A 24130-nucleotide genomic window follows, 5' to 3' on the forward strand; every position below is an offset into this window, starting at 1 on the left:
TATAGTCTGTTTGCCAGAATCTTGTTGAGGATTTTTGCATCCATGTCCACTAGGGAGATTTGCCTGTAATTCTCTTTCTGAGTTGGGTCCTTCTTTGGTTTTGGTGTCAAAGTAATGCTTGCTTCCAGGAATGAACTTGGGAGTATTACTTTCCTTTCAATTTCATTAGAGAGTTTGAGAGGCAGTGGTGTTAGGTATTCTCTAAATTTCTTGTAAAATTCAGCAATAAATCCATCAGGGACTGGAATTTTCTTTGTTGATACGTTTTAAATTATAGCTTTGATTTCCTTGATTCATATTGATTTATTTAGGATGTTTATATGTTCTTGATTCTGCTTTGGTACTTCATATGTATCTAGGAATCTGTCCCTTGCTTCTGTATTTTCTATTATTTTAGAATACCGGTTTTCAAAGTAAGTATAGATGATCTGGATTTCTGCATGGTCCATTGTGATTTCAGCCTTTTAATTCCTGTGTGGATTTGAGTCTTTATTTTCCTTTTTTGATAAGCTTGTCAATTTTAATCTTTCAGAGAACCAACTCTTCCATTCATTGGTTCTTTGTATTATTGGTCTCCAATGCATTAATTTCTGCTCTGATTTTTATCATTTTCTCCCTTGTATGAAATTTTGATTGAGCATGCTCTTTTTTTCTAGTAGTTTGAGGTTTAATATTAAGTCATTTATATGTGCTTGCTCTGTCTTCCTTATACCAGTGTTTACTGCTATACGTTTCCCTGGTAAGACCGCTTTTGTTGTGTCTCCATGTTCCAGTATGCTGTATTGTCATTATCATTCAACTATCAAAACTGTCTAATTTTTCTTTAATTTCATCTGTGATTCACTGGTTTTTCAGTAGGGTGCTGTTTAATTTCCATGTGTTAATGAAGCTTTTGTTTTTTCCTTAGGCTGGATTTCCAATTTCATTGCACTGTGGTCTGATAGTATGTGTGGGATAATTTGAATTCCTTTGCATTAAACATGTTCTAGGAGCCACTATGTGGTCTATTTTGGAAAATGTTCCATGTGCAGTTGAGAAGAATGTGTATTCTGATATTGTGTGGTGGAACACTCTATAGACATCTACTAAGTCTATTTCTAATATTTCATTATTAAAGTTTGGTTCACTTCTAATATTTCATTATTGATTTTTTTGTCTAGTTGATCTGTCTTTTTGTGACAATGGGATATTAAGATCTCCCAATACAATTGTATTAGGGCTTACTTGATTTTTCATATGTTAGTAATTGTTTTATTTAGTTGGGTGCACTGGTTTTGTTGCATATATATTTATGATTGTTATAGCTTCCTCTTGGCATGTTCTCTTTATGAGGAGGTAATGAACTTTACCTCTCTTAATCAGTTGGCATGAAATTCACTTTGTCTGCAAACAGAATAGCTACCCCTGTATTTCCTGGGTTCCTGTTGCATGGTGTATTGTTTTCCATTCTTTGACTTTCAGTCTGTGAATTTGTCTTTGAATTAAATGTGTTTCTTGTATGCAGCGTATTGTTGGATCTTACCTCTTGATCCATTCTGGCAGTCTGTGTCTCTTGACTGGTGAATTAAGACCATTAACTTTGATGGTTATAACACATATATATTGACTTATCTTTGTCATGTTATTTTCCTGTTGTTGGCTCCCTATTTTTTTTTTGCCCTCCCTCTAATTGTTTGCCTTCTCTGATGGATTCCTTCTGTTGGGGTTCATGAAACTGTAGTCCTTATTATCTCTTTCTAGAATGTCCTTCAGAACATTTTGGAGCGCTGATTTGGTGGTCATAAATTTCCTCAAATGTGCTTGTCATGGAAGTATCTTATTTTTCCATCAATACTGAAAGATAGTTTTGTGGGATACATCAATCTGGATTAAATGTTGTTTTCCTTTAGAACTTGGAATATTTTGCTCCAAGCTCTCCTTGACATGGGAGTTTGTGCTAAGAAGTCAGATTGATTTTGATTGGCTTTCTTTCATAGGTGATTTGTTTCTTTTGTCTAACAGCTTTTAGATTCTATTATTGTGTTGAACTTCTGGACTCTTGACTACGGCATGTCTGGCTGTAGTTTTTGTTCTCTTGATCATTGCTAATGAAGTTGTATATGCCACATTTAACTGTCGGTCAATTGTTTTTCTCCACCTGGAAAATTTTCTGTCATGACGTCTGTGAACATTTTTTGAATGTCATTTGAGGTATCTTGCTTGCTGATTGACTCCAATTAATCTCAAAGTACTCTCTTAGTTTCATCTAGCAGCTGCTGGATTGGTTTCTCATGATCCCTTGCTATTTTTGAGAAATCCTTCTTTTCCTGGTCACAAAGTGCAAGTCTGTCTTCAATATTTGAGATCCTGTCCTCACATTGGCCTAATCTGCTTTTAATACTTTCAATGGCCTTTTTATTCTCTTGGATATCTGCTTGAAGCTGCTTTATGGATTTCACTTCTTTGCTATCTTGTGCTTCCATAATTTGCTTAAACTTGTCTATTTTTTTTTGTCTGTGTCTACTCTGGCATCATTAGCATGGTGTATAATTTAGTAATCTCTGTAGTTATCTGAGATATTATTTCTGATTTCATTTTTTCCAGAGCCTCATTCAATTGCTTTGTTGTTTCCACTTCAGAAAGACTTAGTGTGGGGCTTTTTGGAGTGTCCCATCTCAGTACTGCCTGGGTTTGCCTTTGATGAACTGAATGTCTGGGGTTGCATGTTAAAGTGTCTTCTCATTTGTTTTTTTGGTTTAATTTCTGGGGTGATGTTTGTAAGTTGCCTATAGTGGTTGCTTTATTGGCAATATTTAAGACACTTAGGTGATGATTACTTCTCTGAAGTATCTTCCATGTGTTGCTTGTTTTTGAGTTTTGAGTCTGTTGGAAGATTGTACCTCTTCAGTTTGTTGAAGATGAGAAGTTCTTGCTTGTTTGACCTAGTCACTGAGACTTTTGCATTGTGCCACCATAGTTTCTGTGACCCTTAGTTAATCTCAATCACAGATTATTAGGAACAATGGCTATTTAGAATAATTATATCACTGTTGGTTATAGCGGCTCTGATAGCATCTAACATAGCATATAAATCAACAAACTTAGCTAACCCTTAATTTTCAACTTTTAACCATATGAACCAGATTTGTGATTATATAAAAAAGGTAAAACAAAGCAGATAATTCTGTGCAATATATAAGTTCTTTATGTGTCAATATTGCCCTCAGAGTTAAAACTTTAAATGGACTAAGGAGAAAACAGAGAAGTAGAAGAAAAGAATGACATTAGAAGTAAGGTTGGAGGACAAAGGGAATCACACCAACTTGGGAAAACTGGTGTAGAAGACTGAAGTAAAAGAGAGATGGAAGAGGTAAGAGGAAGAACAGGACAGATCCACAGCCACACAAAGATCAGGAACCACTTTCACACTCATAAAAATCAATGAATGAGAAAGGGAAAAAACTTAAACTGAAAGAAAGAAAGAAAGAAAGAAAGAAAGAAAGAAAGAAAGAAAGAAAGAAAGTTAGTTCCAGGATTCTCTCTGGTTTCATTAGTAGGCAGCTTCTGCAAACAGACTTTTGAATGGTGCTGATCTATCCCAGCAGGTCAGCAGTTGCTTTATGGCGGAGTAGTGGATAACCTCAGCAGGCCTGTACAGAGACCAGACTCACTGGGCTTACCTCAGTTCAAGCAATTGTCAGGAGTCTGCACCCAGCTAGGAGCTGCCAAGGAAGCTGGCAGCAGTTCTGGGCTCTGGGCTTATCTGGCCCCACCCTAAAATGGGTCCTGGCTAATTGCTCTCTCCCTGTGGGAGGACCAAGTCCTCTGCACTCACTGCCAGCCAGTGCAGTCCTCCATGTCCACCACTCCTCTACACTGCCTCTCTGCAGAGGACTCTAGGGTCACCAGCCATCACTCTCACTGTGACCGTGTGTCATCAGGTTCCACATGCATCCTCTCATGCATCCTCTCCCACCTCAGGGGGAAGCTGCCACCAGCTATCACCTTTGTTGCTGAAGTTTTTCTCTTCACCCTCTCCATGGGCTTCAATTCGCACTCAGCTTGTTCCTGGATCCAGGGGACCCTGTTTCTTCCTCTTGTCTTCCTCACACTGCTGTATTTTAGGGAGAGGCTGTTTTTTCTGCTGCTTACTGCTCTGCTATCTTCCTGGAAGTCAGAAATACAAGCTTTGAATCCTTTAAAACAATTACATTTTTTCCAAACATCTATCACTGTTCTATATGGTATTATAATTGTTCTTTGTTCCTTTTTGTAAGCTGGTAATGCTCACCCAGAATATTCCATGGAGCCAGAAGCAAATTGCAGCCTTCACGTTAATACTTCAAAAGATTGTTGCTAAATCAACAGGGGGATATGTGGGGAAACACATGTCTTAAATTAACTGTACCTGTTGTAACTCCAGGGAGGAAGTCTCGCTAAAGCCATAGTGTAAAAGGAAAAGAAAACAAGACCTTAGTCTCAGGGGAATGCTGCTGCCAAAGCATAAGACATTTTGCTAAGATTTTCCCAAAAGAATAGTAAACATGAAGCCCAGGTATAGGCAGAGATGGTCCCTGGGGTAGTTCAACAGTTAAGTTCTGACTTATCTGTACTTTACCCTTCCTATTTCCCACTTCTGCTTTTTATGAAGAAAAGACTTTAAGAAATAGCTGGGAAAACTATGGTCCAAGCTTCAGGCCTGCAGTCTGTGGCCTGTGATCTTATAACTTTGTTTTCCTCTTGTTTTCTTTTTATCTGCTTCACTGCATTTTGAGACCTGTTTCCTCACAGAAAGCAACACACTGATTGTTTTTTCTTTTTTTGGTTGGCACCTTTGCAATTAAGAGCAGTTTTTTATTTTACACCTCCTGGGGAGATTCATAGAACACCCCACTATCAATTTTATTTATGTGTAAACATGACTGCAAGTTTTTAAGCAAATAGTACATCTTTCACTGTAATTGATGTTCAGTTACCAAATGTTCTATAACTGATGTATTTAAATTCATAACTTTGAGATATCATCAATACTTCTCTGATAATTACAAACTCTGGGGACTAAATACGTAGGAAACATGGTCCCAGAGTTTCAGACTCAAGCCACAATATGAGATTCGAATGGACAGCTGTGAAAACCATGCTCTCCAGAATCTTATACCAGGAGCAGGAGATGAAAGAGGCTTTGTGGGCTAAGGCATAGGGCTGAAGCAATGGACAGCAAGAATGGGTGCTCTGCTGTGCGACAGCTGAGGACAGATCAGGTCAGAAGGGCTGCACTGCCTCACACTTAGCAAAGGCTCACATCAGGGCTCATGGTGAAAATCAAGTCTCAGGTCACTGATGTGCATGTGGTGGACACCTCTCTCTGTGAAACTCAGAGAGAGGTCCTGTCCTGGAGCACAGATCTGTCCAACCAAGGTTCAGAGTTGCCCATGGTGATCCTGAATGAAAAGCATGAGCATTACAGTCCAGGAAAGTGCTGCAGACTCTGCCCTTCACTGTCATGGCCCCACCAGATGATGGTTGTGTTCCTCCACATTTACTATACTTTTGAGCACTGCAGGACATCTGGAAACTGGCATCAATCCACAGCTGGTGTCCAGCAATGCTGCCCCCTCCTGACCACCCACTGCACGCTCGGCAGTGGCTGAGCAAGCTGCACACCCCTGACTTCCAGCTTTCCATCTCTTAGCACCTAACCAAGATTGTGAATTCACACCAGCTGCTTATGATGGGCATCAGGATTCTGAAATAGACACCATAGCCCCTTGTTTGCCTGGGTGGCCTGAGCCCCTTGCCTTCTCAGAGCTGTGTTGGGATCTGTTCCTAGACCCCCAACCCCCAAACGGGTACACAGCAAAGGTACAAAGGAATGAGACACAGGGCATGGCCTTTAGGATTGCAGGAGGAGTGAAATCCTTAGCAGAGCTTGTAACTCTGCTACCCAGCTGGCTGACTGACCCTGGGCAGCCCTTATTTATCAGAACAAACAAGGAGTTGAGTGGACAATGGAGGAACCACAGCAGGACCTTGGGAGGGGTTCAAGGACCCCTCAGAGAAACAGATGATGCTGATTAAGGAAAACTATCCAGCAAGTCACTAGATGACCTCCACAGTGGCCTATCTTGCACCCTGAGGTGTTTCCTCATTCTCAGTTCAATCATGCCCGGGCCACGCCACAGCCTTGCACATGTACTCAGCTTTGGTGCTCTCCAACAGAGCTGGAGAAGCTTGTTTATGTGACTTGTTCTGAGCTCTCTGTGTTTTCAGGGCTGGCCTTGTTTTAGCCTCACACACGTGATCAATCTGCAGCTGCAGCTGCTCCCTACAGCTTCCCAGCTCCCAAAGCACTGCTTTTGGCTGCATGGGTTTTTTTTCTCTGAAACTTAACCCCCTCTCCACTGAACATCCTTCACCTTTGCAGTCAACGGCTTCCCAGTTCCACTCTCTCTCAAGCAGAAGCCCAAATGGCTCTCAGTGACCAGAACACAACACCTTTATTTTTTCATAACAAATAATTACCAGGAAATACGAGTATAATTTTATTATTTTTAATAGTTGAATTATATTAGGTAATCATAATTGTCATTCTTGTTTGCCACTGTTTGCAGTGTTTATAAATCACTTTATAATGTTTCTTATCATGTTTATGAACTAAATCCCCACCCAACTAGGAGAGAAAAACTCCCCAAACAGATTTCTTATTTTTTTATTTTAAAGAGATTAAGACAAAAGAGGACAAAACAAAACAGATCAGAACAGAACAATGTAAGCAATACAGTTCTTCCAACAAGACAACTGGATATCAACAGTAGTTACCATAATGTCTCTTTATTTGAAATACTTGAGCATGTCTTCACATACAGTAGTATCAAACATAACAAAATAGTATCAAACCATTCAAGAGAATGAAAGTATTACAAGGCATTCAGAACCAAATAACTGAAAATGAAGAATGGCTACTATATTATCTCATTTTCCATAGAAAGTTTCTTTATGCAATCACACATAGTAAAATCCGATAAGACACAACAGGATAGAACCAATGGAAACAGAAGAACAAAAGCATGGTGGACAGAAGAACAAAAGCAAGATGATATTCAATCAGCAATGACTGCCATGTTATGTTTTCTTCAAAATAGCTGTTCATATCATCACACATAATAAAATCAAACCAAACAGAACAAAACCATTCCAACTAATGAATGAAAACATTATAAGCCTTCAAAGCAATGTAGTGGGAAATCATGATTAAAATAAGATCTTATGTACTTTTACCATTTCTTACACTAGGGAGACTATATGGTATTTATACATGTGAGTTTGATTTATTTTGCTTATGAGTATGGTCTCAAGTTGTATTCATTTATTTATAAATAACTCAATGTGATCATTCTTTACAGCTGTGTAGTACTCCATTGTATAAAATAAAACACCTTTTTTATCCATTCCTCAACTGATGGACACTTAGGTTGTTTCCAAGATCTGGCTATTACAAATTGTGCTGCTATAAACATGGGTGCACATATATCACTGCGGTATGATGTTTTCATTTCTTCTGGGAATATGCCTAGAAGTAGAATAGCTGGGTCAAATGGAACTTCCAAGCCCAGCTCTTTGAGGAATCTACAGACTGACCTCCACAAAGGTTGCACCAGTCTACACACCCACCAACAGTGCAGAAGAGTTCCTTTTTCCCCACTACCTCTCTAGAATTTCTTATTGGTAGTTTTCTTAATTCTGGCTGTTCTTTCTGGAGTGAGATGGAATTTCAGTGTGGCTTTAATTTGCATTTCTCTAATGAGTAATGATGATGAACATTTTTTCATGTATTTATTTGTCATTTGAATTTATTCATCTGAGAACTGTGTATTCATCTCAGATGCCCATTTTTGGATTGGGTCTTTGAATTTCAGGAGTCTGACTTTTTTAAATTCTTTATATGTTTTAGACAGAAGTCCTTTGTCAGAGGGACAGTTCACTAAGACTTTTTCCCAGTTTATGTGTTTTCTTTTCAATATGCTGACGATTTCTTTCAACATGCAGAAACTCTTTAGTAAGACATGATTCCAATTATTGATTCTGGAAAGTATTTCCCATACTGTTTGATTCCTGTTCATGAATTCTCTACCTACCCCTATATCTTCAAGATTTTTACCTGTTTGTTGGAAGACAACATTTTGTCTTCCAACAGATTTAGTGTTTCTATTTTAATACTTAGATCTCTGATCCATTTAGATTTTAGTTTAGTACATGGTGATAGACATGGGTCTAGTTTTAGTTTTCAGCATATGGAGAGCCAGTTTTTCCAGCACCATTTATTAAAGAGACTATAGTTCTTCCAGTGAACATGTTTGGATTCTTTATCAAAGATAAGATGGTTGAGTGTGTTTGTAGTTGTGGTTGTATCTTCTAATCCATTCCATTGATATTCAGATCTGTTTTTATTCCAGTACCATGTTGATTTTATTACAGTAGCTTTGTAGTATAAGTTCAAGTCAGGGATTGTGATGCCTCCTCCCTTGCTTTTGCTATTTAGAATTTCCTTTGCTATTCTAGGTCTCTTCTGGTTCCAGACGAATTTTAGAAGCAATTTCTCTAGATCTATGAGGTATGCTAGTGGTATTTTCATTGGAATTGCTTTGAATCTGTATAACAGTTTGGGGAGAATGGCCATTTTCACAATATTTATCTTCCTATCCATAAACAAGGGATGTCTCCATTTTCTGAGGTCCTCTTTGATTTCTTTTTCAAGGTATTATCATTTTTCCTGTACAGATCTTTAACTTCTTTTGTGAGATTAATTCCTAAGTATTTCATTTTTTTGAATGCTAGTATGAAGAATGTGGCTTCTCTTGTTTCTCTCTCAGTGGTTTTATTGTTAGTGTATAGGAATGCTATTGATTTTTAAGTATTGACTTTGTATCCAGCTATATTGCTGAATTTATTATATCTGGGAGTCTTTCAATGGAGTTTGGGGGGTCTTCTATGCAGAGTATCATGTTTTTTGCAAATAATGATAATTTAACTTCCTCTCTTCCTATCTTTACTCCTTTTCTCTCTCTTGTCTAATTGCTCTGACTAAGTATTTCCAGTACTATGTTGAATAGGAGCGGTGACAGGGGACATCTTTGTGTTGCTCTTGATTTTAGAGTAAAGACCTTCAGTTTTTGGCCATTTAATATGGTTTGATGCTGGCTGTTGGTTTGTCGTAGATGGCCTTTATCATATTGAGGTAAAGACCATCTACTCCAATTTTCTGTAAGGTTATTATCATGAAGTGTTGGACCTTATCAAAAACTTTTTCTGCATCTATAAGAATGATCATGTGATTCTTACTTTTGGCTCTATTGATATGGTGGATTACATTTATTGATTTACATATGTTGAAGCATCCCTGCATGCCTGGGATGAATCCCACTTGGTCATGGTATATAATCTTGATGATTTGCTGCATCCTGTTTGCAAATATTTTATTGAGAATTTTTGCATCTATGTTTATTAAAGAGATTGGCCTGTAGTTCTCTTTTTTAGTTGGGTCTTTCTCAGGTTTTGATACTAGGGTAATATTTGCTTTCAGGAATGACTTAGGAAAAATTGCTTCCCTTTTGATTTCATTGAAGAGTTTGAGGAGTGTCAGCATTATCTTCTTTATATTTCTTGTAGAATTCCGCAGTGAATCCATCTGGGCCTGGGCTCTTCTTTGTAGGTAAGGACTTAATTATGTTTTCAATTTCATTAATAGAAATTGGGTTATTCAGCAATTGTACATTTTCTTGACCCAGATTTTGTAGTTTATGTTTCTTGGAATCTGTCCAATTCTTCTATGTTATCGAACCTATGGGAGTAGAGGATTTTGAAATAGATGTTGATAATTTTCTGTATTTCCACAGTGTCTGTAGTAACTTCACCTTTTTCATTCCTTATTGCATGAATTTGAGTTTTTTCTTTCCTTTTTAAAATAAGGTTGCCTAGGGACTTGTTATGGGTTAAAAACTGTTGGTCAACTTTAAGGCCAGCTGGATTACATCAGCATGCATTGAGCAATGATGCTCCACCTGAGGAGGGTAGCCAGGATAAATAGGTGGAGAAGAAGGGAGGTATTGAGGGGCTGAGGTATGAAGGAGGCATTGTAGGTTCTTCTATGAGTTGCTGTCTGAGCTGTTGGTTCTCCTGGAAAAGCTTTAGTCCTCACATTGAGCATTGCTTCCTGGCTCTGGAGAGGAAGACATGTGCTGCTTGGTCTCCAGGATGAACTCGTCACACTGTTTCCTGACTGTGCTTGTCATCAGAGGAGCTCCGGGCCTCCGTGTCAATGAGGACAGATGTGGTGCCTTCAGGAAGGCCCTGTCTTTGTTGTGTGACTTCTCAGCTCCAGCGTAGAACCCTCATCCCACTAGCACAGCTCCTTCATCCTGCTGGCATAGACATTTCTGGCTTCCACCGCTGACCCGTGGGTCTTCCCAGCATGAATCTGTAAAAGAGACTGGCATGAGTCCTTCTTGTGAGCTCTGGGCCTCCAGTTGGACTCGTCGTGGGAGGCATTGTCCTGAGCTCTGGATTTTTATCTGGACTCATGTGGGACATTGCTGTGGGGTTCAGGCTCTTGACTAAAATAATCTGTGTCTTTGGTGCTGTGGATAGATTTCCTGCATTTTCCTGTGTTAACTTCCAGTGACAATTATAAAAATATTATAAACTCCGTGTCCTGATCTGAATTGTTCTCTGTGTACAACCCCTGACTACAACAGGACTTACCAATTTTATTTATTCTTTCAAAGAACAATCTCTTTGATTCATTGATTTTTTGGATTGTTTTCTTAGTCTCTATTGCATTAATTTATGCTCTGGTTTTTATAATTTCCTCTCTTCTTTTGGCTTTGGGCTTGACTTGTTCTTTTTCTTCTAGATGTTAGAGGTATAGCATCAGGTTATTTATTTGTATTCATTATGTTTTCCTGATGTGGGAACTCAGTGCAATAAATTTTCCTCTGAGGACAGCTTCTATTGCCTCCCACAGATTCCGGTAAGTTGTATTTGTATTTTTGTTTGCTTGTAGGTATTCTTTAATTTCTTCTTTAATTTCCTCTGTGACCCATTGATTTCTCAAGAGTGTATTCAATTTCCATGTGTTTGTGGTTTTTTTCAGTTTCTTTTATCATTAATTTTGAGTTTCATAGCACTATGATCTAATAACATGCATTGGATAATTTCAATTCTTTTACCTTTACTTAAATATGTTCTGTGGGCTAGTGTATGGTCTATTTTAGAGAATGTTCCATGTACTGTTGAGAAGAATGTATATTCTGATGTTGCTGAATGGAACACTCTGTATACATCTATCAAATTCATTTGTTCACAGATGTGATTCAGTTCTGTTATTTCTTTGCTGATTTTCTGACTGGTTTATCTGTCCCTGTGTGTCAATGGTGTGTTAAAGTCTCCTGTTATAACTGTGTTATTGCTTATTTGAGTTTTCACTTCTGTTAATACTTAACTTTGTATAGCTGGTTGCTCTGAAATTTGGTGCATATATAAGACTGTTATCTCTTCCTCTTGAAGTTTTCCCTAACTAGTATGTAGAGACCTTCTTTATCTCTTCGGATCATTCTTGGTCTGAAGTTCACGTTGTCTGCAAACAGAATAGCTACGCTCGTATTTTGCGGGGGGGGGGGGTCCTGTTGCATGAAGTATTGTTTTCCATCCTTTGACTTTCGATCTATGAGTTTCCTTTCGGGTTAGATGGGTTTCTTGTAGACAGCATGTGGTTGGATGTTGTTTCTTGAGGCCGTCTGCCAGTCTGTTTCTTTTAATGGGTGAATTGATGCCATTTACATTAATGTTTATGACTGTTATATATTGGTTTATTGTTGACATGTTATCTTTCTGCTGTTGTATCTTTTCTATTCTGTTGGTCTGCCTTGCTTAGTGGTTTTTTCCTATGTGTATCTAGACTGTCTTTCAGTATTTTTTGCAGGGCTGGTTTGGTGGTCATGAAGTTCAGATGTTCTTTGTCATGGAAGTATCTTATTTCTCCATCCATTTTGAAGGACACTTTTGCAGGGTACATCAGTCTAGGTTGGAAATCATTTTCTTTTAGGATATGAAATACTTCACTCCATGCTCTTCTTGACTTCATTGTGTTGAGAAATATGCTATGACTCTGATAGGTTTTCCTTTATAGCTGATCTGTCTTTTCTCTCTGACTGCTTTTAATATTCTATTCTTATGTTGGGTTTCTGGGATGGTGATTATTATATGTCTGGGTGTAGTTTTATTTTGGTTATGGCTATTTGGGGTTTTATATGCTGCACTAATCCATATGTAAGTTTCCATTCTCATGTTTGGGAAATTTTCAGTTATTACTTCTGTAAATAGCCTCTTGATATCATTTGTGTTGTCCCCTTCTTTTTCATTTATCCGTATCAATCTTCTGTTGTTTTTCTTTGCATCATCTTGCAGCTGTTGGATTATTTCCTGATTCCTTGTTATTTTTAAAAAGATATTTCCTTTCCTGTTCACTTGTTTCAATCTTGTCTTTGAGGTCTGAAATTTTATGTTCACTTTCATTGAGGTGGTTTTTACAACTTTCAATGGAATGTTTGATTTCCTGTATATCTCTTTGCATCTGCTTCATGTATTGTTTGCTTGTATTGTTCATCCAGAGATTCTATCTTTTTGCATTTTTCCTCTAATTTTTTGGCTGTGTCTTCTTTAGATGTGTTCAGCATTTCTTCCATTATTTTTATCATTTCTTCTTTTACCTGGGAAATTATTTCTGATTTGAATTCCTTTATAGCTTCCTGGAATTGCTTCTTTATTTCAGTTGCTATTATTTCAGGTGTGTGGCTTATATTGTCTTCTATGTACATGGCTCCTAAGCTTCTTGGGATGGGCTGGAGGTTTGAGATTGCATTTTGGTCTCTAGTCTTGTCATTTTCCTATATTTCCGTGTATCAAGTGGTGTTCCAAAGCTTCCCCTGGGCATGTTGTGAATTGCTTCCTATGTGCTGGGCTCCTGAGACTGAATGGAGGCTGCTGGGCGTGGTCCAGTCAGGCCCACAGGACTTCCCGTGCCACCTCCAGTGTTCCAGGAAGCTGGACAGGCTCCTAACCACTGTGGGTGATGATCCAACCTCACGCAGCCTTAGCTCCCAGGATTGAGAAGTTGCTGAATGTGGCCCAGTTAGGCCTGTGAAAACTGCCGAGCCTAGTCTAGTGTAGTTGGAAACTGGACAGGCATTTAACTGCTGGAAGTGATGATCTTAAACTATCTCCAGGCCTGTGCCAGTGTCCCCCAGATTTTTATTCACACCTAGGCATTCAACAGGAAGCTGGCAGCTGTCCCCACACAGCTCAAAGAGCTGGTCCCATGAAAATCCACAAGTGATGTGCTGTATCTGCCAGCCTCCCCTGTACCCAACATTGCCTTTCCATCACCTAGCCTGAGAGCCCCTACTCAGTGACCCAAAATTTTGCATCCCCTCAGCATTACCTAACTTCCCCTAAAATCCCCTGTAAAAACAGCCCTCATCCTTTGCTCAGGGCCAGTGGTCTCTTCGACATTGGCCTGACCACACTGGGTCGGTGATAAAGTTCTTGCATGTTGCTTCAACTTTGCCTGCCTCAGTGGTCTCAGTTGTACCTAGGCTTAGCCTAACATGTCTTTAAAGGAATGTTTTGCTTATATTTGTTTTATGATATTTAGACTTGCTTAAAATGTTTGATATAACTGCTGTGAGTTTTAATCTTAACTTAGACAACAATAACATATATATATATATGACCATTAATAAACCATAGGGCTCCTTAAACCAGTTAAAAGGCAAGTCAGTGGTTGTTCTTAAGATTTGGAGGATAGGTTTCACTGAGACAAACTAGCCTGATCCTCCTCTACAGTCTAGAGGAAATATCAAGCCTGTTCAGCCTCAGTTTCCTTCCTGGTCTGGTCTCATTTCTGATATTTTCCTGCCCCTTATAGTTTCCTTTTTTTTAGAGATTTCCTTTTTATAAGATTTTTTAAAATATGTACTTTAACAATCAGTCATAAGCTCTAAAACCTTCACTGTAAATTTATAAAGTGCTAGGTAATGATTTTGTCTCCAATTCCGCCCTTTTTTCTTGCTGACTCCCTCCACCACTGTCCTTTGCCATTTGACTTGAAACACACCCTAGGGGGAACTTCCAGGAACTGCACACTGGCTAACTCACCTGGGCACCAATCCCAAGTCAGGGGTCAGGCTGTGTGACTGTAATGCCAAAAGCTGGCACCTGGCATACCTTTCATGCCCTACCCGAAATCTGCTTGCCACCCTTACAGCCCTGGTGCTACCATAAAAGTCAAGATCAAATACAGCAGGACCACAGTGCCTGTGCACACAGCCTGCATTGAAAAAAAAAAAGTGAGCCTGCACCACACTCCCCTTACTCCATCCCACAGCAGGACCACAAAGCAGGCCATACTCCTATGTCTGCCAGAACTGCCTTTCATCATGAATTCTCCCCAGAATATCTCACAGGCCAGCCACTATTCTCAGAGATAATCTCTTTCTATACCCAAACCTGGTCTGTTCACCCCCTTGGAAATAGAATTATCTTGCCATCAACTGTCCCTATTCAAAAACTATGGCTGTCAAAGCAATGAGTAGCCCATATATCTGGATATCCCAATCAGATAAATTGTCAGCCTAGGGAGCATCTTAATAACTGTCTTTGCTTTCACAGGTGTAAAAGGTTTTATTTCTCCTGATTCTTATGGCAAGAGATCTCTGTTAACCTAAAAAAGTTCTAATTAGTCTATTTATAATAAATAGACTATAATAATTTAAAAACTATAAATTATAATTTAATTTAACCAAACATATTTGAATGCATTCTGATTTTATAACTAAATTGTCACATGTATGTGTGTATGTGTCTTTCTGTCTAGTTTGTAAACAGTTGTTTTATTTTTCAACACATTTTTCTTTTTTGCATTTTTGGAAACATGCTTCCATCTAAGTTGCCAGATGGTCAAAATTATTTTAACATGGGTTATATGAATACAATACATATTTTTCTCTATATAATGACTCAAAAATCTCTAATTAGTCAAAATTAAATGTTAAGTATTGTGATCTGGTTCTCATAGGTCATCAAAAATTTGATAAGATAAGTGAGAACCCTTCAGGTTTGGGAAAACTATTGGGACAGGACTCCCATTGGTCCAGGACTCCCATTGGTTCCAGGAGCAGCTGCCTGGAAACAGTCAAATTCCAGCCTTTATTCGTTAATAGAGGCTTCAATAAATCCCACGATACCAGGATTACAAGCCTGCACCACCACACTGATTTAGAGATTCTTCTAACTCTTATCCTTGCATGGTAAAAATTGAAAAATTCATTTGTTTTTACAACTTAGGAACAGAGCAGCACAGCAGTGGTACCAGGCAGTGGCAGCTTCCAGCTGTTATAACCCCGAAGGATACCACTGTACACACCACCCTTGACTAAAAGGACACCCTCAGCTCCTGAGTGTGGGAGAGGTGAGAAACGTGAGCAGTGAAACACGACACACAGAGGACATCCGAATGGGCAGGCATGCCATGTTTATGGGGGGGGGGGGGGGGTTAAAATCTACAGGATTAAGAAGTCAGTTCAAAAATCGATGTATCAGTTCCAGTAAAAACTCAGCATTGCCTTAGTGCATTGAGGCTGCTGTGATAAATACGTCAGACCATCTAACTTACAAACAAAATTTACTCCCACATGTTCCAGGGTGTGGCTCATCCAGATCAAGGCACTGAGACTCAAGAGTCCAGCAAGGCCCCTTCTGCAGGTGGTGGCTTCCACAGGAGGCAGCTGCCTCGTCCTGTGGTCAGGGGCCACAGACTCCTTCCCGTCTGATGGGCCCCTGAGCCCACATGTGGGGACCGGACCCTCACCACAGATCACCTCCAGGACATGGTGGCAGAGTGAATGTTAGAGACACAGACATTCAGCCCTGGGGCAAGTGGGTTTCCACCTGTGTCCAGTGTGGTGTCCCCTGTAGGGGCAGATGAGCCATGTGGCGGATATAGAGCTCTGGAGGGGTGGGCAGGGTTCTCATGGGAGGGCGAGGAGTGTGGCTGTGGGTCTGTCTCCCTGGCTGGCAGCTCCTCCTCAAAGCCGCCACCCCTCTTAGATGCTATTCCTAGCATGGCAGTGCCCGGCAAGGGTCTCAGGCCTGCGGCTCTCACCCAGGGGTCTGGCCTGCTGGGGGTCTCGACTGGGCCTTGAGCATGAGGCGTAGTTTGGGCCAAGGGCTCCCCAACTCTGGTCCAGGGCCCGCGGTTCCTGGGGGAAGCGCCGCCTTCTAGCCAACGAAGACTTCAGCTCCTCCCCAATTTCCTGGTGCCCTTGCTGAGCAGGAGGAGACCCACGTTCCCTGTGGTCCCCAGGCCTCTCCTGGGAGCTGCTGCCCAGATCTGTGCACATCACTTTGGGCAGGTCAGCGACAGTCACCCTGGCCGCCTCCAGAAAGGTCTCGTCTTCTGGGTCGTAGGCCACCTCGGCCTGCTCTGCAGCGCCAGGCATGGTTTTCACACCCCGCCACTTTGGGGTGTCAGAGGCTCGCTCCACGTCGTACCCCTCCTCTGGGTCATAGGGCCTGTCATCTTCCTCCTCCTCCCGGGTGTCACTGCTTATGAAGCAGCCGAACTGCTGGACGATGGGATCGAGAAGCAGTGCTCCTGACAGCCCGGCCTGGCCCTTGGCTTTGCCGTCCTGCTGGGGAGGTGGAGTCAGGCCAGCAAGGTCATGGGGAGGAGGCGCCAGGAAGGAGCTCCCCTTGAAGAGAGTCTGCAGGAGGAACCTCAGTGGCGAGGCTGGGTCCGTAGGCCTCGGAGGGACAGGTGAAGCTGCCTCAGGAGCTGGCGCTGCTGTGGCAGGAGTGGTGACACTGCAGGTGGCCCCTGGGGAGAGGGACAACAGTGTCTTCCACACAGGGGCCTCGAAAAGAGGCAGCAGAGCTGTTGGGGTCCCCACAGCTGCAGAAGAGGGCTGGCTCTTCGGGGGCTTCCTCTTGGACCGTGGGGCTGCAGGGAGGTGATAACGGCCTGGCGTGTCCAGGGGGGCCTTCTCATGTATTCTGTCCAGCTCCACAGGCTCTGGAAGGTGTTTCTGTTTCTCACTGATGACCAACCCAAGGAGCAGATTTGGACGTGGTGACTCAAGGCCTGAAAAACAAAGTATTAGCAAAGTTTTAAATCGAAATCTAGGTTTCAGCCTTCAAAAATAAATGCTACTAAAGAATGGGGTGGGGGAATGTTCAAGAAGTAGAGGAAGAGATTCTGGGGCAAAAGCAAATCAGTAATTGTAGGAGACGACCTAGGCAACTCCCCTCCCAGAACAAGGGGTTCCACGTTAGTTAAGCCAAACCCTCTCTCCATGTACTGATGGAGAGCTGTCTGTGTACAGAGCTGTATGTGCTATGTCCTTCTCTCTTCAACTGGTCTAAGCAATGCAAACAAGACTGGCTAAGGTACTGGTATGTAATGCTTGAAGCCAGCCGGCAGCTTCCTGTTTCCTTGCACCACATTCCCCATAAATGGTTGAGCACAATAGGATGGCAGAGCCAAATAGCTGGGTTTGAGCCACAAGATGAAAGGCTATGACTTTCAGGCCATAAAAGGTTACACATCAAAAACTGAAGAAGAGTGTGGGAAGGTGGCAGAGTGCTAAGCAACAGAGAAAGTCTTGGAGAGCCACCATTCAGATGCTAGAATGTGGCAATGTGAGGAAGACAAGAAGGGGGAAGGTGGGTGCCCTGGACCCAGGAAGAAACTGAAATGCAAAATGAAGCCCCAGACAGTGAAGAGAGAAGCATCAATGGAGGAGGAAGTAGAGGTTAGCCAGCAGTGCCTTCTCCGAGACAGGACTCACTGCATGAGAGGAGCCACTTGAAGCTATGGACACACAGTGGTGGGGATGGTGACCATCAGTGGAGGGGAATAGTGGACATGGAGGAGAGCAGCGGCATGAAGGGCTGCACTGGCTGGTGGTGAGTTCAAGGGTCCCACCCTTGCTGTGGGAGAAAACAACAGGGCTGAAGCCATCTTGGAGATGGGCAGCCTGAGATCAGAACTCAGAACTGTGGCTCTCTCTAGTGGCTGCCAGCAGGGCTCAGACCCAAGGAAGCTACACGGAAGATGGTGGGCCAAATGTGACTGACGGTCTCTAGCAGGAAGTACAGGCTCCCTGAGAGTACTCCCTACCCCGCCAAAAAGCTGCTGCTGGCTTGCGGAGACAGATTGACATGGGTTGGGACTCTGCCTCCGCAGGTGTCTGCCAGTGAAAGCAGAGAAAGCGTGGGCAAACCTGGAAGTGGACTTTTTTTTCTGTCTTCTCCCTCTTCTCTCTCATGTTTGTTTTTGATTTTTTAGGTTTTGTTTTTCTTTCTTTATTCTTTCTGTCATTGTTTGACCTTTTTACATAAGTGAGAATGTGGTTTCTAGCCTCTCTGTGGTTCTGCTCTGTTCTTTTCATCTTTTTCTTCACTGTTTCTCTCCAGTCTTCTACATCAGCTTCCCAATGTTAGCATGATCCCCCTTGGTCTTCCAACCTTACTTCTCATCTCTTTCTCTTCTTCCGATTCTCTATTTTCTCCTTAAAGTATATTAAATTTTAACCCCTGAGGGCAAAACGGACATATTAGTTGACATATAATTGTATACCACATGTAATTTTGAGGGATGTTTTGTTATATAATCACAAGTCTAGTTTATATGGTTAAAAGTGGCAAGTTAAGGCTTAGCTCAGTTTGTCATTTTCTATGCTGTATTCAATGCTATCGGTACCACTATAGCCAAAGCTGACATAGTTGTACTAAACAGCTATTTGTCCTGATATTCCAAGACCAAGACTGACTAAGGGTCACAAAAAATACTGTGGCACAGTGCCAAAGAACCAATGGCTGGGCCAAACAAACTGAAGAGGTAGGATCCTCCAACAGACTCAAAATCCGACAACCAGCTCCACCTGGAAGACACCTCAGAGAAGTAATCATCACCTAAGGGTCCTAAATACTAAGGATAAAGCAACCCAAAATAGGCAAATCATCACCCCAGGAATTAAACTCAGAAAAGGAAAAAGAGAAAAGAAAATGAGAGGACATTTAAACAAAATTCAACCCCACACATTGAGTTTGCCAAAAACAAATCCAGGTAGCAATGAAGTAGGACAATCTGAAAGCCCCCACCAGGCATCTCTGAAATAGTAACAACAAAGCAATTGAATGAGGCTCTGGAATAAATGAAATTAGAAATAATCTCCCAGATAACTGGGAGATGGTGTCCAAAATAAGGACCATGCTTAGTGATGATAGAGCAGATACAGACAAAAAATAGATGAAATTAAGAAAAGTATGGAAGCTCAGAGGAGTAAAGAAATGGAATCCATAGGGCAGATTCAAGCAGATATCCAGGAGAATAAAAATCAAAGTAGGTTAGGCAAATGTGAGGATAGGATCTCAGGTATTGAAGGCAGGCTTGTAGTCCAGTAAGACCAGCGGAGGCAGGGAACCTCGCCCTAGGCCAGCGAACTATTTTCTTTGCCTGGGGCCCAGGATCCAGCTTCCTGTGTGTCAGTAAGTCCAGTGGAGGCATGGAACTCTCTTCTTCGCCTGGGGCCCAGGATTTGGGTTCCTGTCAGTGGAGTAAGTCCAACAGAGGCAGGGGACCCCACCCAGCCCGCCAAACTGTTTTCTTCACCTGGGGCCCAGGATCCCGCTTCCTGTCGAAATCAGTTAGTAAGGAGGGGGCAGGGAATTCTGTCCCAGGCTGGCTGACCTCTCTACCTAACTTAGAACAAACCTTGAAGCGCCCAAAAATACAGGAAAATAACAAAACGAAAGACCAAAATGCAGTCTCAAACATCCAGCCCATCCCAAGAAAGCCTAGGAGCCATGTGCATAGAAGAAAATCTATGCCACATTCCTGAAATACCTGAAATAATAGTAACTGAAATAAAGAAGCAACTCTGGGAAGGCTTAAAGGAAATCAAACTAGAAATAATCTCTCAGATAAAAGAAGAAATGATAAAAGAAATGAAAGAGATGCTGAACATATCTAAAGAAGACACAGTTAAAAAAACTTGAGGAGATAAACAAAAAGATGGAATCCCTGGATGAACAATATAAGAAACAAACAGAATATATAAAGCAGATGCAAAGAGATACACAGGAAATCAAAAACTCCATCGAAAGTTGTAAAAACCACCTCAATGAATGTGAAGATAGAATTTCAGACCTTGAAGACAAGATTGCAGCCAGTAAACAGGAAAGGAAAGATCTTTTAAAAATAACAAGAAATCAGGAAATAACAATTCAACACTTGCAAGATGATGCAAAAAGGAACAACATAAGGTTAATACAGATGAATGAAAAAGAAGGGAACAACATAAAGGATGTCAAGAGGATATTTAGAGAAGTAATAGCTGAAAATTTCCCAAACATGAGACTGGAAACCAATATCAAGATCAGTGAAGCATATAGAACTCCAAATAGCCATAATCAAAATAAAACTACACCCAGACACATAGTAATGGCCATCCCAGAAACCGAACGAAAGTATAGAATATTAAAAGCTGTAAGAGAGAAAAGACAGATCACCTATAAAGGAAAACCTATCAGAATCACAGCAGATTATTCAGCACAAACAATAAAGTCAAGAAGAGCATGGAGCGAAGTATTTCAGATTCTAAAGGAAAATGATTTCCAACCTAGGCTGATGTATCCTGCAAAACTGCCCTTCAAAATGGATGGAGAAATAAGATACTTCCATGACAAAGAACTGCTGAAAAACTACATGATCACCAAGCCAACCCTGCAAAGAATACTGAAAGACAGCCTAAATGCATCTAGGAAAAAACCACTAAACAAAGCTGAGAATTAAACAGAACCCAAAGACAAAGATGCAACAGCAGAAAGATAACATGTCAACAATAAACCAATATAGAACAGTTATAACCATTAATGTAAACTGTCTCAATGCACCAATTAAAAGAAATAGATTGGCAGAATGGATCAAGACACAAAATCCAACCACATGTTGTCTACAAGAAACCCATCTAACCGAAAAGGATACCCACAGACTGAAAGTCAAAGAATGGAAAACAATACTTCATTCAACAGAAACCCAAAAAAAAGAGGGGGTAGCTATTCTGTTTGCAGACAATGTGAACTTCAAGCCAATAATGATCAGAAGGGATAAAGAAGGTCACCATATACTGGTTAGGGGAAAACTCGAAGAGGAAGAGATTAAAAAAATTAATATAAATATATATAAATATGTATTTATATTTATTTATATAAATATATATATTTATTTATAAATATATATTAAATATATATTTAAATATATATGCACCAAATTCCAGAGAACCCAGTTATATTTTCAGAAATGAAAAACCAAGTTAACAATGACACAATTCTAACAGGAGATCTTAACACACCATTGACACCAATGGACAGATCAAAAAGACAGAAAATCAGCAAAGAAATAAAAGAACTGAATTGCACCTGTGAACAAATGGACTTAATAGACATATACAGAGTATTCCACCCAACAACAACAGAATACACATTCTTCTCAGCAGTACATGGTTCATTTTCTAAAATAGACCATATATTAATTCACAAAACATATCTAAATAAACGCAAAAGGGTTGAAATCATCCCTTGCATGCTATCGGACCATAGCACTATGAAATCAAAAATAAATGATAAAAGATACTACAAATTCCCACAAACACATGGAAACTGAATAACACACTCTTGAGTAATCAGTGGGTCACAGAGGAAATCAAAGAAGAAATTAAACACTACCTACAAGAAAATGAAAACACAAACACAACTTACCAGAATCTGTGGGATGCAATGAAAGCTGTCCTCAGAGGAAAATTTATAGCACTGAGTTCACACATCAGGAAAACAGAACGAATACAAATAAACAACCTAATGTTACACCTCAAATATCTAGAAAAGGAAGAGCAAGTCAAGCCCAAAGCCAAAAGAAGAGAAGAAATTATAAATTTCAGAGCAGAAATCAATGCAATAGAGACTAAAAAAACAATCCAAAAAATCAATGAATCAATGAATTGGTTCTTTGAAAGAATAAATAAAATTGATAAGCCCCTAGTCAACCTTATTTTAAAAAGGGAATAAAAAGCTCAAATTCATGCAATAAGGAATGAAAGAGGAGAAATCATTACAGACCCTATAGAAATACAGAAAATCATCAACACCTATTTCAAAAACCTCTACTCTCAAAGGTTTGATAACACAGAAGAAATAGACAGATTCCTAGAAGCATACGAAGTACCAAAGATAGGTCATGAAGATGTAAAACTACTGAATAACCCAATCTCTATTAATGAAATCAAAAAAGTAATTAAATCCTTACCTACAAAGAAGAGCCCAGGCCCAGACGGATTCACTGCAGAATTCTACAAGAAATACAAAGAAGACCTAATGCCAACACTCCTCAAACTCTTCAATGAAATTGAAAGGGAAGCAATCCTTCCTAAGTCATTCCTAGAAGCAAATATTACTCTAGTACCAAAACGTGAGAAAGACCCAACTAAAAAAGAGAACTACAGACCAATCTCCCTAAAGAACACAGGTGCAAAAATCCTCAATAAAATATTGGCAAATAGGATGCAACAGATCATCAAGAAGATCATACACCATGAACAAGTGGGATTCATCCCAGGCATGCAGGGATGGTTCAATATATGTAAATCAATAAATGTAATACACCATATCAATACAGCCAAAAGTAAAAACCACATGATCATTTCTATAGATTCAGAAAAAGCTTTTGATAAGGTCCAACATTCATTCATGATAAGAACCCTGCAGAAAATTGGAAGAGATGGTCTTTACCTCAATATAATAAAGGCCATCTATGACAAACCAACAGCCAGCATCATACTAAATGGCCAAAAATTGAAGGCCTTTACTTTAAAATCAGGCACAAGACAAGGATGTCCTTTATCTCTACTCCTATTTAATATAGTACTGAAAATATAGCCAGAGAAATTAGACAAGAGAGAGAAATAAAAGGTGCAAAGATAGGAAAAGAAGTTAAGCTATCATTATTTGCAGATGACATAATACTCTATATAGAAGGTCCCCAAAACTCCATTGAAAGACTGCTAGATATAATAAATAAATTTAGTAATGTAGCTGGCTATAAAATCAATACTCAAAAATCAATAGTGTTCCTATACACTAACAACAAAGTCACAGAGAAATAAAAGAAGCCACACTAGCAACCAAAAAAATGAAATATCTAGGATTTACTCTTATGAAAGAAGTGAAAGACCTGTACAGGGAAAATTATATTACACTGAAAAATGAAATTGAAGATGATCTCAGAAAATGGAAAGACATCCCTTGCTCATGGATAGGAAGAATAAATATTGTGAAAATGGCCATTCTCCCAAAGCTTTTATACAGATTCAATGCAATCCCGATAAAAATACCATCAACATACCTCATAGAACTTGAGAAATCACTCCTAAAATTCATCTGGAGTGAGAAGAGACCAAGAATAGCAAGGACAGTTCTAAGCAGCAAAGCAAGGCAGGAGGTATCACAATCCCTGACTTGAAATTATACTACAAAGCAGCTGTAGTAAAATCAACATGGTACTGGAACCAAAACAGAGCTGAAGATCAGTGGAATCGATTAGAAGATACAACCACAACTACAAACACACTCAACCATCTTAAGGTCAATAAAGGGGCCAAACATGTTCATTGGGAGAATGACAGTCTCTTTAATAAATGGGGCTGGAAAAACTGGCTCTCCATATGTCAAAAACTAAAACTAGACCCATGCCTATCACCATGAACTAAAATAAAATCTAAATGGATCAAAGATTTAAATATTAAAACAGAAACACTAAATCTATTGGAAGACAAATTGGGTAAAAACCTTGAAGTATAGGAGTATGTAGAGAATTCATGAAAAGGAGTCAAACTGCACAGGAAATACTTCCCAGAATCAGTAACTGGGATCACCTCTTACTAAAAAGTTTCTGCACATCAAAAGAAGTCTCCAGCGTGGTGAGAAGAAAATCCACAAACTGGGAAAAAATCTTAGTGAACTGCCCCTCAGACAAAGGACTTCT

The 24130-nt window shown here is 40.1% G+C and overlaps 1 protein-coding gene across 4 annotated transcripts in view; it reads right to left on the bottom strand.

Annotated features, from left to right (window-relative positions):
• Positions 1-15556: 15556 nt before the first annotated feature.
• LOC100713511 (death-inducer obliterator 1-like) overlaps positions 15557-24130 on the bottom strand; it is a 65117-nt gene continuing 56543 nt past the window's right edge. For all 4 annotated transcript variants that reach the window (XM_063248099.1, XM_063248100.1, XM_063248097.1 and 1 more), the window contains one exon: positions 15557-17173. In XM_063248099.1, coding sequence (XP_063104169.1) covers positions 16137-17173 — 1037 coding nt within the window. In that variant the 3' untranslated portion in view covers positions 15557-16136. The remainder of the gene's footprint in view (positions 17174-24130) is intronic.

Source organism: Cavia porcellus, unplaced genomic scaffold, assembly GCF_034190915.1.
Source record: "Cavia porcellus strain 051 isolate PalLab524CR breed Dunkin Hartley unplaced genomic scaffold, mCavPor4.1 scaffold_5, whole genome shotgun sequence".
In the NCBI taxonomy this organism is placed as follows: Eukaryota; Metazoa; Chordata; class Mammalia; order Rodentia; family Caviidae; genus Cavia; species Cavia porcellus.